This window comes from Catharus ustulatus, chromosome 1 (genome assembly GCF_009819885.2).
Source record: "Catharus ustulatus isolate bCatUst1 chromosome 1, bCatUst1.pri.v2, whole genome shotgun sequence".
NCBI lineage: Eukaryota > Metazoa > Chordata > Aves > Passeriformes > Turdidae > Catharus > Catharus ustulatus.
Genome location: NC_046221.1, coordinates 89,146,918 through 89,162,259, shown reverse-complemented (window position 1 = coordinate 89,162,259; position 15,342 = coordinate 89,146,918). Strand labels below are relative to the sequence as shown.

The 15,342-nt window shown below is 37.6% G+C and overlaps 1 protein-coding gene across 2 annotated transcripts in view; it reads left to right on the top strand.

Annotated features, from left to right (window-relative positions):
• DDC (dopa decarboxylase) overlaps window positions 1-15,342 on the top strand; it is a 59,428-nt gene that overhangs the window by 17,997 nt on the left and 26,089 nt on the right. For both annotated transcript variants that reach the window (XM_033056241.2, XM_033056250.2), the window contains exons 5-8: window positions 1,513-1,647; window positions 6,143-6,286; window positions 12,533-12,599; window positions 14,715-14,809. In XM_033056241.2, the coding sequence (XP_032912132.1) occupies window positions 1,513-1,647; window positions 6,143-6,286; window positions 12,533-12,599; window positions 14,715-14,809 (441 nt within the window). The remainder of the gene's footprint in view (window positions 1-1,512; window positions 1,648-6,142; window positions 6,287-12,532; window positions 12,600-14,714; window positions 14,810-15,342) is intronic.

The following is a 15,342-nucleotide window of genomic DNA, read 5'->3' as shown; positions in this document are numbered from 1 at the left end:
TTGCCTCCACATGGAAGTTCTACCTTTCTTGACCAAAAGGAGTAAATGTATCCATACTGTATCTGTAATAATCTGTAATACTTTATCTCCATTATCATAAAACTGTATGCAGCAGCAGCATCTATAAAAAGTGTGCAAAAAAGTGCACAAAATTGTCTCCAGCTTGTTTCTGCCCTGGGGTCTACATTCCTCAAATCCCACACTACCAGAAAAGTAGATAAAATATATTCCTCATTGGCAATACATTCAGTAAATGTTCCAGGACTGTCCTATTGCCTGATTATTCTGTTGATGAGGCTGTTGAATTTCAGCTGGATTGCATTCATTCACTGTTGAGATGTTGATACGTGTAGAAGGCAGTTTGGTCTCATATGAATAGCTCAGCTTAGTACAGGAGAAAATCTGAACTCACTGGCATTATTGTTATACATGAAATCTGTCAGATCAGGCTCACCTTCAGGGAAATAAAATCACTTTCCAAATACTTAAACATTTCTTGTAATTAGTGAGTATGCACAGGTCTTCAGCAGAGGGAGGAGAGAATTTTGGTACAGGACAAGAAGTATCACTCCAAAATTATTTTGTTGACATGGGATATTTCTGAGACATAGAAATTAAAATAAGTGACTCTATTGATGTTTGATCAATTTGAAAGTACCTCAAATCTTCATCTTGCATAGAGATTGAAATTTATGAGCATGTATTTAAAAACTGCTACTTATAGTTTAAAAGAGTAGTTTATGGCATGTTTCAGGTGCATGTTCTAGATGGAAACCATATAAAGAATTTCTGGGAAGTTGTATTGTGTGAACTTTATTGATATATTGATACAAAAATTCTCCTTTTTGTTATCACAGAGTATAGAACATTTTTATCTGATGTTCTGTGAGTCAAAGTACTATTTAGAAATAGTGTGTCACTGATACTTTAATCTTTGTTGGTGATGAAGAAAACATACATAACAAATACTTTGAAGTGCAATTAGCTATATTGAATCATAGCAGTTTTGGGTTTTCGATGTTTTTTTCTCTTTCAGTCACAATAATTTACTTGCCCAAGGTAATTCTGATAGGAAAGAAGGCATATAATTAGGCACGTTGCTTGATAGAAGTGAGAGTTGGCATTCAGGTTGTGATAGAACTTAAATGTGCAGAAATCCAGAGTAAAACAAATTGTTATGAGTTAAGAGTAGATTGGTGCCTGGTTTAAGAGCCTTTTCACATACATTTAAGTCTGGGAGTCCAGCTTTCTAGCACTTGGTTGCAAGGCTGTTGCCTAAACTGAACAACCATAAAGATTTAAGAGAACAGGCAAAGGCATCAGGACAGAGAAGATCAGGATCAAAGAGAGATTCCCCCCTTGCCGTCAGGCATATTTTTAAAAAACATGAGATCGCACACTTTCTCATCTTCATTTTCTGTTAAACTACTTCACAGATTCATGCAGAATGAATGTTGCTTTTCTTCTTCTGAAATGTTTTCATTTTTAATCTCCCCTCAATTTATCCCACAGGGAAGTGCAAGCGAGGCCACCCTGATTGCATTGCTTGCTGCAAGGACAAAGACCATCAGACAGGTGCAGTCAGAGAAGCCTGAGCTAACAGAAGCAGAGATCATGGGCAGGCTGGTGGCTTATGCTTCTGATCAGGTGAGTACCTGTCATTAACATGGAAACACAGTGTCTATACTTAACAATTTCAGCCATCTGAATAGGCAGGTGAATTTAGTATAAACTCTTTTGATTGGTGACTGTTTGATTTTGGTTGTTTAAATCTTACTCTACATCATAAGTGTGCTCCATAAGGATCTCTATTGGGATCAGTGTTGTTCAACATCTTCATTAACGACATAGAGAGTGCACCCTCAGCAAATTTGGAGATGACACCAAGCTGAGTGGTGCAGTTGACACACCTGAGGATGGGATGCCATTCAGAAGGATCTGGACAAATTTGAAAACTGCTCTGTAGGAATCTCATGAGGTTTAATAAGACCAAGTTCGAGGTGCTGCACCTGGGTCTGAGCAACCCCTCGTACCAATCCATGCTGGGGGATGAACAGATCAAGAGTAGCCCTGCCCAGAATGACCTGGGGGTGCTGGGGGAGGAGAGGCTGGACATGACTCAGCTATGTGCATTCGCAGCCGAGAAAGCCAAACGTGTCCTGGGCTGCATCCAAAGCAGAGTGGGCAGCAGGGGAGGGAGGGGATTCTCCCCTCTGCTCTGGTGAGACCCCACCTGCAGTGCTGCATCAGCTCGGGGCACCCCAGCACAGGGAGGACATGAACCTGTTGGTGCGAGCACAGAGGATGGACATCAAGATGATCAGAGGAATGAAGCACCTCTTCTATGAGAAAAGGTTCAGAGAATTAGGATTGCTCAGCCTGGAGAAGAGAAGGCTTTGGGGTGACGTAATTATGACCTAAAGCAGGCTGTGGGAAAAATGGGGGGGGGACTTTTTACAAGTGCATGTAGTGGCAGGACAAGGGGCAATGTGAGCAGGGTGGTTTTAGTAAATAAATTCTTTACTGTGGGAGTGGTGGGGCACTGGAACAGGTAGTCCATAGAAGCTGTGGATGTCTCACCTCTGGAGGTGTTCAAGGCCAGGATGTATGGCGTTCTGCGCAACCTGGTCTAGTGGAAGATGTCCCTGCCCATGACAGTGGGGTTTGCACTAGCTGATCTATAAGGTTCCTTTCAACCCAGGCCATTCTATGATTCTGTGGTAAGTGAACTGGAATGTCACGTATGCTATCATAATATAAAGGATAAATATACACATGTCAGTGTTAAATATCTTTATAAAGAGCTTGTTTAAAGTAAATAAAGATAATTAAATAAGGTATTACAGTAATTTCACGAATACAAGCCGCACTGAGTATAAGCCGCATCGCCGGATGTTGGCAAACATTTCGTTCTTTGTCCATAAATTAGCCGCACCTGAGTAAAAGCCACTCTGTCATTCGCAGGGAGGACCCGCGTGCAACAAAGTTGCCAATTAGTAACAGAATCACGGCAGGGCGGGGTTTACTGGCTCGGCTCAGCCGTGCGGGCTCGGGGCTGCCGACAGGGCTGGGTGGCCCAGCTCGGCGCTGCCGCTCAGTGGCAGGGGGTCACAGAGCCCGCCGGCACCCGTAGCGGCAGTGGGAGGTGGGGATGGAGTCACCCCGCTCTTGCGGCAGCGGCACGCAGGGATGGGAGCCCCCCGAGGCGCGGGGCCAGCAGCACGGAGCCCCCCACCTTCCCCTCAGGCCGCGGGGCCAGCAGGAGAGAGCCCCTGCCTCCCTCCCGAGCCGTGGGGCCAGCAGGAGAGAGTTGCCCCGCCTTCCCCACCCCCTGTGCTGCCTGCACAGAGCAGCTCCACCCGCTGCGCAACAGAGTAACCAATTTGTAACAATCGCGTAAATGCCAGGTTTTACTGGCAGGTGCTCAACTTTGCAGTTTGCACTGACTCGGTTTGCACTCCCAGGGTTGAAAATGTCAGAAAATTATTCACAGATTGGCCGCTCCTGAGTATTTGCCGCATTTCTGGTGTGGGAGAAAAATTTTGGTCAAAACGGTGTGGTATTCATGAAATTACTGTAATTTCAGTTATGTTTAATAAGTCTAGGGTATCTTTTGTTACACCCAGTCTTCTATGTCCATCTGTACACACAGTATTTTCCTCCTACAAGCACGTGTGCAAGCAGGCACACATACATCCTCCCCCTATATGCATGCACGGGTACAGATGTGTGTACACAGAAAAACCTTATGCATGAATATAAAGCAAATTGGTCCCACTACTTGAAGAAGCCAAAACATTATCAAAAAAAGAGAAAAAAAAGAAAACCTTTATGATACCCATCTGCCAATCCAACTAAGAAATCTTACAAGGAAACAGAAAACGTAATCCTTGATTTCTGACTGAGTGGTATTTAGCAGACTGAGTTACACTAAATTCTCCGCAGACCATGACTATGAGAGGCTTTTAATGTTAATGAAAACAAATTCTACTAATATGAGTTCTGCTGCTGCTATGTTTCTGACACAGTAATCCTACTGAAGGGCCACGCTGTGTTGTTTGTCTTAATATGTGTGACATTTTCTTATCTACATATCAATGAGACAGAAAAAAGCACATCTCTTAGTACTTAATGTTTATTTTAGAGTAATATCTGAGTTGCAGAGTAAAATTCCCAGCCTTACTCTGATTTACTGCTTACTGTTTATTAAAAGGCACTGTAGAAGAAGTTAACACTACACTTGCTCTGTGCTGGTGGGAAGAGGGATTACGCTTGCATGGTGACAGAAAGGACAAGAAAATATGAGAAAAGATAACTGCTTCCAAGAGGCACAAAGGATATTTGTCCTTTTTTTGGGGGGGAGGGTAGAGGACCCTAAGGTCAGTATTGCACACAGCACCAGTCCCAGAGCTCTGACCAACCCAGTGATGCACAAAACCTTTTACTTGTTTTGACTTTTTTGTCCCATATAAGAGGCTGACCTGAAATGAGGACTGACAGGCCTTCCTGCCTACTGACGGTCTGAGGATCTTATGTTTACAGAAGGATTTGCCTTAAGATACTGCTGACCTTTCCAAGCAGATTGTTGCCGAGCTGACCGTTCCCTCTACATTGAGAACACACCTGTGTGACTCATAGGCAATAATCCACAAAATAAAGTTCAACATAAACCATTCTGTGGGAGGGAAAACGATTCACTGATAAGAGTCCAGCAATGCCAGAATGCATTTGGAAAAGAATCTTGCTACAATTTTTGAGTCTTGATGAAGCGGTTTAGGGGTTCTCACTGGCTAACAGCCTCATTCTATTATTGAAGTTTACTTATTTGCAATTCTAGTATAACTAAGTTCTAAAACACATTTTTCCATTGTACACTTGAATGAAGTGTGGTATTGCTACACCACACACCTCGTTTTCTGCTTAAAAAGTTGTATTTCAAGTCTAGGTTTTCAAATTTTCTCAAATTAGTGCCTAATTAGTTACCAAAGCACATTAACAGGAGGCACTACTGAGATATAAATTAATGGTAAATCTGTCTTTAAAATATGTCATTCCAGGGATATGTTAAGCTGAAAGGCAAAAACTTTATCTAGTCTAGTTCAACAAAATTCTGGATTGTTATTTTTGAGATTATATGCTAAATTAAAATAGAATTCATAAGCGGTCTTGTAGGCACTGGCAAGAATCAACAAGAAGATTGTGAATGAGAATAATCATGATAGGAAAAGGTGAGGGATTTTCCTCTTTCAAATTTACAATGATTAATGAAACTATAGAAGGTGAAATAGCTTTTCTATTTGTTTGTTTTAATCATGCTTTAAAGGAGATTATTTTGTGGCTAATGTACCTTTCATTGTCAGGGGCATTTTTATTCCTGTTATTATTCTATTGTATTTCACAGATTTATAAGGATTTCTTAGTGATATCTTTGGTTTTATTTACAGAGATGTGATTTGTTTTCTAAAACAATATTACTTCAGGGGAACTCAAACAAAGTGAGTTATAAATAAAATAACATACTGGGAATGATCCTTACTTACCTAAAAAAGTGAATGAATGATCAAACCACAATTTAGTCAGTATGTAATCATAAAAAAATGGTTATGTAAGAAAATATCTGTCTGTACCATACTGTGACATGGATAATTTTAGAGTTCAGAAAAGCTGTACACCATAAAAATATGCTAGCAAGTACCTGAATCTTTATCAGACAAGATCATTGTCTGCGCGTCTTTTGATTGATCTAGAGCCAAATCCTGAAGCTCTACATCAATTGTACCATGTAAATTAAAGCTCTCACTAAGGTCAGTGGAACTCTTGTCTAATGTGATCATGGCAATAATCTGAAGGATATGTCAGGGTAGCTATTAGTTTATTGTGTGCGTGTATTAATGTATATGTATATATGTGTGTCTATATATATGTGTGTATATATGTGTCTGTGTATATATATATACATTTTATATATATATATATATATATATATATATATATATATATATATACATTTTATATATATATATATATATATATATATATATATATATATATATATTTTAAGTTTGTAAATTCAAATTTACTTTTACATTCCAGTAAAAGATGATGATGATGTTGATCTTAAAACTTGCCCATTTCCTTACAGGCTCATTCATCTGTGGAAAGGGCTGCACTAATTGGTGCTGTGAAGATTAAAAGTGTTCCTTCAGATGAAGCATTTAGTGTTTGTGGTTCAGCCCTGAAGAAAGTTCTGGATGAAGACAAAGCTGCTGGTCTTATACCATTCTTTGTGAGTACTGGATTTTAACATATCAGTGGATTTAATGCTTTTGATAAGATGCTCTTGGCATAAATAGATGATCTCATCCTTAACAGAGGCACTGATAGGCAGCTGAGCTAGAATACTAGGAGAGATTCCATGAGTGTTCTTCCCATGCCTTTTTGTGCAGGAGGAGAAAATAATTGGAGCAGCTGGTTGCACCTCAGCAAAATTATTTTTGGGATCAATTTTGTAGTTGCGTGTTGTCCTGCAATGTTACAGTCTCCTGATTCCTGAATTCTGAACTGTTTACCTTTATTTTTCATGTTCCAACATACAAATAAAACAAGTTTAAAGACAATAAATTAAATGATGCTATCTCAAGCTCAAGTGTCTTCAAGAAACAATAGTTTTCCCTTCATAGTATTTTAGCAAAGAAACGAACCTCTTTAATATACCCCAAATATCATTGAGATCAGGCATTGTCAGTCAGGTACTTGTGAGTATGTCACTAATCACTGACAAGTGAGCTATAGGGAATGCAGCTTTGGAAACTTTAGGTGTCACCATTTCTGGTTATCTGTCCACTTTTTTTTCCCCAGAGGCTCCTGCTTCCACAGCAGCACAGCAAAGGCAAATATAGTTATGTCTTGGTAGCTTAAGCTCATAATCCCCCAAGTTTAGCATTGTTAGACATAGAGCATTGTTAGATTAGATAAAACTCTAAAGTTTGGTTCTACCACAATAAGTCCCTGATTTAAAAAAAAAAATTGCTTATTCATCAGATCTCCTCCTTCTAGTTCAGAACACCATGTTATTACTTCAAGTTCAAAAAAGATTTTGCTGTTTGGTTTTTTTCCCATGAAATAAGTAACTTCTGTTGTGGTTTTCTACATCACCAACAAAATTATTTGCTTATTTACAAGCATTATGCTCTACTAAACTTGATACAGACCACAGGCTGTATAGATCTATTAAGAAGTATAACATGCTACAGAGAATATGTTTTTACTGGCCTCCACTGAAAGAAAAAATCCTCACACAACTAATTTAGAAACTGAGAAGGTCAGAAATGGGATTTTTTAAAGAGATTCAAAAATAAGTCACGTTTTCACAGAAAAGTCATGTCTGACAATGGTTGTTTCTTTTTTTTTCGTGTTGTAACATTTTGAAAAGGGATAATGTGACTTAAATTTCTATGAACTGTTTTCAGAAGAATTAGAAGATTAGTCTTGCTTATAGTCATGGATTAATGCCAAATGGACAAAGAAGCTTAAATTTCACCGAGCTCTTTTGAAAATACAATCTTTTTACTCTTCTTGTTATTAACCTTTAGAGAATGTTTTTATGTAATATGAGGATGACTAGAATGAGAAGGGGTTTTCACATGTGCAGAGCACTGCTAATTTCTAGGGTGCCTACAACTAGCAAGTCCTTAAGATGACCGAGCACATCGTGTCAATTGCTTTACCATATAACAAGATTCTGAGAAGAAAGCATCTCTAGGGATTCCAAAAAGAACTATTTTTTCTTCTGTGGGACACACCTATTGAGGTAAAGAACATGCCACAAGGCATGTTTTATTTCTCTGTGTTATGATTCCGGTTCATAGTATCTTCCACAGGAGCCTGTATTTCACTGGTAATTTAAAATAATTACAAATACAGCAGGATATCACATCTTCATGCAGTAACTATAAAATTAATGTCTTTTTTCCTCAACTTTTGTCCGTTAACAAAAAAATTGCAACTTGCCCCACATAAAAATTCATGCCTTATTAATTTTTCTATGCATAGCAAGAGAAAAAAAGTTCTAATTTATGTATTCAATGACACCTTTACAAAGGGTGATTTAACTGCTGTTTTTTCTTCCTCTATTTGTTTAGCTGTGCAAAACAGCAGAGGCTCTGCCTGAGTTAATACAGCCTGTATTGAGTCTTCCATTTATTTGTATACATAAAATATGTCAGCTTAGGTTAAACTAGATCTCATTATCAGTATAGTTGGCCTCTTACCTCAAAAGGTGTGTTAATTCTCTGTCATGCTGAGCAGCAGTCCATGCACTGTATTAGTGCTCCCTTTTCTGATTTGCAGATTTCAAAAGCCTTTCCATTTCTTTTGTTCTTGTGTAATTTGATGTTGTTGTATTTTATTCTGGTGACAAAGATATGCACATTGCCAAGGAAACACCTTACGCCACTTGATTCCTTGTTTTCCTGTATTCACTGGTCCTTCACTAAGGAGAGTGATTCAACATCAAAGCAACAAGTTTGATGGAAGAAATTCTGCCTGAAGAGACTTGTGACAGCAGAGACATCATTCCTAATGAAGATGTCTTGTTTGCATCCAAGCTGCTACAGTCTCCCTTGGAAGCAAGAAAAGGTTTTGTAGGGATTAAAAAGAAAATACAAGTAAATTGCAATGCCTTATAGGCATGATTCTCCTCTTATGCTTAATGAATAAATGAAAAATCATACTGAACTTGATAGCAGTGTAGAGGTGAGTGGAGAATAAGGGTTAGATTTGCTTGATATGAAACAAGTTCTGTCATTACAGCAATCTGTTAATTAAAGGTTTGCTTTTCACATACATAGGATTTGACAGTCAGCCTTTTTTGGGGAGATGTGTTGTTTTTAAAAGGAATCTTTACATTCCTACCCACCATCAATGTAGCCCTAAAAATGTGTATATAATTTTGTTCAGTAAAAGCTGTTGCCACTATGGTACCCAGATCTCTACCTTTGTTTTCTTTCTTTTATTTCTGAGTTGAGACTTGTGTTAATTCGTCTCTTTCAAAATACTTTTGCAGAAACTGAAACAGAGATATTTTCATATGGTAAAGCAAGCAGACTGTGCAAACAAAGCACTTAGGTGTTGAGGCACTAAAGTTGCCACAATTTATTGAGGAGCCATTTCCCAGCACAAACAATGTGCAGCCCTTCATCTGGCCTCGAGTTAAGGGGAAGCTTTAAAACACGTGCTGAAGTCATGTCCATTTCCTTAACTGTAAACCCATACTAGTGGTTAAGCCTGTGTGTAAATGCCTCTCTCAGCTGGGCCCTATGCTCCCAGCTTAGACAGGCCTCTGCGTTGGCAGAATGTTGGCTGGGGTGCTCAAAAGTGAAGACCACTAAGTTAAGCACTTCTAAATTCAGGTAAGAGTGCCCACTGCATTCAAGCCTAGCTCACCTAAATGTGTGTAGGTGGCTCGTGAGCTTTGTGCTCTTTAATAAGTCAGCACTGACAGATTGCAGCTGATGTATACAAGGTACAATATACTTCAATGACCTCAAATAGTATAAAGCTGCTACAACACAATTGCCTGCTGCCCAACATTAAATCTCTCTGATTCTAGATGAAATTACTCTCTGAATGTGATCCACAGGATATTAAGAAGCAGGCTTTCTGTATCCAGACTCACTCGGGAAACAATAAATCAGAATCAGACTTGACAGAGGAGCCATCTTTTCAGTAGAACACTTAGATCCTGACCACAGATTTCCATTAGGAAGAAGCATTCTTGGGACATGTACAGATGTCTAGGGTGATGTTTCTTAACCCACAGGTTGTGAATGATTGCTGTTCTGTAAAATACTGAATGGTGGTTTAGAGAACTGTTGCAGTTTTCTTCAGGTCACAGGCATTCTCATGAGTGCAAGCTGGCAAGAACTAAATAGGAGAAAATATCCAGTATGCGAACATTGAAAGTTCTGTCTCATTTTAGTTATCTGTAAATGAAAAGCTTTGTGGTGGAACCATGCAAAATGTGTCTATGTCTTTTTCAAAAACTATAGGAGTTCTTCCAATTGAAAAGATTGAGAGTAATTGCTCTCAGGAATCATGAAGATTCATGTATGTTTCCTGATGTAGCTCTCCATTTCAGGAAAGTAATACATGAGATGACTGAGTTAAGCATATTAGCTGCTTTGTATTCACAACCAGGGGCTGAGTCAAATTTGAAGTGCACAACCTGAAAAGGAAAAGGCCTGCAGGCTATACTGAGCCATCAGTCCCATTTCTGTGATGCAGTCTGTCCCCTGCCCTTTGCACAAATGTGATTTTTCTGGTGTTACACAGGCTACAAATTGAGTTAGATTCATTCTGTACTACTGAGGCAGGGTAATGAGAGTCCTGACAAGAGCAGATGCTGTCACTCTAAGTGGTTTTTGAGAATTAAAGCAAGTAGCTTTGAGGCTTAGACACCTGCAGAGAGGAAAACAAAATTATTTTAGAAATTGAGGTATACTTTACAGAATAAACCATTATTTAAACAACTAAGCATATGTTTGAGCTCATATAATCTCTCACTGAAAAAGCATATTCCTTATCTTGATTAGGAGAATACCTTAACTGCAGTACAAAACGAATAACAATAATATGTAACTTTTAGTTGTGAATTTTCCATCATTCTTTTAATTGCTGAACTAACCAAAGCTATTTCACTCTAATATTATCAGAAAATTCATACCATATTGCCATAAAATACATGTGTAAAAGCAGAGTTAAGTCTGTCGTGCACTCCTTTTATTTATTTCCCAATCCAATCCTCTGTTCTGTATGCATATAGAAAAACTGGCATTTTCATCATGGTACCTCCATTGTGATAAATATATTTTCTGTCCATACACACGTGCCTTTTTAGGAAAGATATTTAAAAAAATACCCTACAATCGTTTCAGAGCCTCCTCTCTCAGAGAGTGATCAGTCTCCCAGAGAATTTTTAAGCATACCTCATGGCACTTCAGTTTTCTGTTCTTCTCCTGTGTCTCAGGAATATAGGAAGGCCCAGTATAAAGATTAGATTAGATTATCTTGAAAGAAAAAGAAGTTAGCTCACAATTTTACAAAGAATGTGCTTCTCATTTTCAGAACTGTATTTGTTTCAAACTCCAGTTTTTAGTATCTTAATATAGAAAAAATACTGAATTGTCCCTTTTTTAATTTTAATAATGACTTTTTTCAAGTTTTGCTATGACAGAATGTTTGTTTCTTGAAATGTCTAGTGGATGGATAAGTATAATTTAGGTTTTCTTTTCTCTTCTTATTGATCTCATCACAAATTTGCAAAGGGACTTGGGCACATATACACACAGAAAAATGTGGATAGTTCCAGATATATAGGGAAAAACTGTAGGAATTAAATAAGTTGCATTGACAGTATGCTTGGCAGAAAAGGTTACCAGAAATACTAAAATAAAAAAAGCAAAATTCTGGATTTGGCATTTTTATAATCATCTCCTAGCTGTACTGTAGTTTATGTGTGACCTTGGATAAATTATCTAAATCTTTTGTGCTTCTGACTAGAACACAGCATACTTTTTTTGTCTATTTAAACTGTAAAGTGTCTTTTGTTATGTAAAAATCTAGTAAAAGACAAAACCAGTGCTCATCCTTTTTTAGTGCTTTCCGAAATAAGACACAGTGTTTAAAACATAAGTGTAACAATGAAAAATAAAAAAATGTCAGTTTATATGCCCTTGGTAGTTGGGTTTTTTTTGATTAAAATTCTCCCTCCATATTTCCAATAAATAACAATAGCTCATTTTCACCTAATAATATTCTCTTTCTACTGTGAAACTTCAGCGTGTATGTTGCCTCTGCTTTTGGCCCACTGGTCGCACAGAAGGATTCATTAAATGAGCCATTAACAGAATGAAGGAAGAGCTGTTCCAGTGTTTTAGGATGAATCTGGGAGAAAAAGTTTCTCTGTGAAAAGTCTTGCAAGTCAAATAGTGAACATATGCTACTAGTGAACAGGTTCCAGGTTGCAGATCTCTTGAACTTAAACTGGTTATAAATCTGTTGCAGAGCTGTGGCTCTGATCAGCACAGCAACATTTGTCAATCTATTCTGTCAACAATAATTCCAGCACCTTTAAGTTGCTCAAGTTCAGAACTTGCTTATGTACCATGAAGTGCAAATCATTTTGATGGGATTCGCATATGTTAGGGTAGTATTGAGCCCCACATGTTAATCATGTGGAACATATAGAAAATATGTAAAATATAGCATTAGCACAACACTGTGCCTATATTACAGTAATTATCATTAAATTTTATATAAAATTTTATTTTATGCGTCTGCTTCAGTGGACCGTTATGGGAACTTTGAAAAAAGCCCATCCACAGTCTTAAAAGTTCCACTAAGGTCGGTAATGACTAACATATATTTGTTTTGTTCTATAATATCTATTCTTTTTGTTTATTGCTGCCTTTGCAGACTGTTTTTCTCATTTGGTAATTTTCTGTGCTCTAACATTTTTTTTTTGACTCTCCAGTTCTGTGCAACACTTGGAACCACCTCTTGCTGCTCCTTTGACAAACTGTTGGAACTGGGTCCTATTTGTAAGTCTTTGCTGCTTCTTTCTAAAATTGCAGATACCAGTTTAAGCCATGCTGAGTCATTTCCAGGACATTATGTAGTGTCAGTGTCCAAATACAATAAAGCTATTTATAGATGAGAGCTTTTATTTCTAATATTTGGTCAAGCAGCAAATGTGCATTCTGAAGCTGTTAAAAGATTTAGAGGACATTGCCTTAAGGGTTTCTTCTCTGGGGGAGGCGGGGATATATTTTGGAATACTGTAGTTAAGAATTACTCCAAGTGCCTCAGTTTGTAACATACTTCTTCAAGCCCTTCTACCTGCAAGGGCATCTAGAGAAATGCTGAATATCAGGGAAAAGTTGAACTCTTAATTCTGCTCTGCACCAAGTGTTTTGTTTCTGCCTGGTTCTAACAACTATAAAAGGTAGGAAATACACACCAAAAATCCTCATCTATTCGTAATCCTTACTCTCTCCTTCCCAATTTCCTTCCTCTTTCAAGGAAATAGAACAAAGGCCAGAGTGTTTAATACAGTGATTGGGTCATGGACTCTTCATAAGCATTTCTTTTGGTGTTATGTTTTGTTGTGTCAAGCTTTGATCTGCAGCAGGACTTGGTCAAGTCACATGTTTGCTGGCTGATGAAAATGCTGCCAAAGCGCTGTATCTCTTCAAGTGTGCATTTAGACCAGGAAATCCATTGCTGTATGCAACTAGAAGCAACTGCATAGAAACACAGCTTGATTTGATGTCTTGTTAATTTATTCAGATGGGGTTGTAAACTTTGGGACTTATGTGGTGGTGATTTGCTCTGTGAAGTTTCCAGCCTTTCAGCACAAGCCCCAGAGACTCAGTTTCTCCCAATCCTTCTTTTTAAAGATGTTCTAGTAGTCTGCTTAGCAGCTACAGATTACTTTGCTGTTTATGTTATTTCTATAGAACTATTAAAATAGCGACACCAATACATTTAGGCATAGTAAGTGATCTTGTGATCACTTCAATGATTCCCTGCATGTGCAGCAGAGTCCAGCAGAGGGATGGCATCCCAATGAAGTCAGAAGCCTTGTGCTAGCTTTTCTGCTTAATTTTCTCCTTAGCATACATGAGGAGCAGTCCTATGATATAAAGGTAGTGTCTCAAACCAAGTATATTTAAAAATAGATAATCAGTTAAACATGCTTTCAAATAAACCTAAGTTGTGGATGTTGTGAATAATTTTTATTAGCTTTCCCAGACATTCATGCAAAAAGAAAATTAAGTTCACAAGAACACAAATTTCAGCATGAACTTGGTGCCCAACTGCAGATCTCAGTAGATATACCTCTGTATGTGGAAATAGCCATCAGAATTATTTGGTGTCCAGTGTAAAGATGTAATGTGGCCTTCAGCCATCAACTGATAGACCACAATTGTTAAGAAGTGCATTAAAACAGTGTTCTCTAGTAGAGTGTGAATACTTAATTACAGAGCATACGTGAGCTGCTCATATGCTCAAAATACTTCCACAGAAACCATTCAGTGGCTAATCAAAAGTAGCACTTTATTAGCATTTCAATGCTTGCTTTTGCATAAGTGTCTCCGGCCTTGAAATAAATAGTTTGCTACACATAGTTCAAAAGCATGTGCATGCACATTTATTAATATGTAAAAAATACTATTTAGAAATATGTTTGTGATTCATGAGTTAGAAGTGAGGAGCACAGCTAATATTCTATCTCTGTCTGCTAAAGTAGTGTTATTACCATAGAAATGATAGCTAAATCTCTAGATGCATTTTTTTAAACTGTATTTTTTAATGGTTCTTAAATCAAAATCACAAAATAGTTTATGTTTCTTAGTTTTAGTAAGATAAACCTAGAGATGATGATCCTTATGGGTCCTTTCCAATACAGGATATTCTATGATTCTATGGTTCTGTAACTTTTTTCCAGTAGAAGTGGGAAGGAAAAAATAATACATTATATGTCCATTTTTATATATTAATGAAAACCCAGATGGTGGACACATTTAATCTCTAATTTTAAATCGGGAAAATAATAACATCAAAGAGATGTCTCTCAAGCACTTGATTTTATGCAAAATAATTAGGCTTTTTAATCTGCTGTTTTATTTATTTCCTTCAATTATTTTTTTCAGGTAATAAGGAAAATATCTGGATGCATATTGATGCAGCCTATGCAGGAAGTGCTTTCATCTGCCCTGAATTCAGGCATCTTTTAAATGGAGTGGAGGTGAATGAGTGTTTTTTCTCTACCAGCCTGCTGAAACCTTGCTCTTTCATAGAATTTGTGTGTTTCTTATGCACCCAAGATAAATGGCTCTTCCAAAATCACTGAGTAAGCTGCACCTCAGTTTGCACTACAAACCCCTGTACATTCTATTACATTACTTACATTTTTAAATTTTTAATGGTTTATACTGAGAGTATGTAAGTACCCCTCTAATAAGAAATTTGTAATTCAGCGTAACAATTAGTACTGAATCAACAAATAGAAAAGTGGAACTTTCAACAAATATTGCTAAAGACATATTTGTAATATCCTAATTTTACATTACACAAAAAAATGAGGGAAAAAAATAATTTCGACAAATCAATGAGCTCATTATGTCTGGTTTTCTTCTTACATTCTGAAAGTCATGTAGTATAGAGCCAGTGGCTGTATCTCAAACAGACAGGGTTTAATAACCAAGAGACCTAAATGAAATATTCCCCCAACCGCACTGCTGTTCCTTTTCCCTCGCCTTGCTGAGCTACTTGGCATTC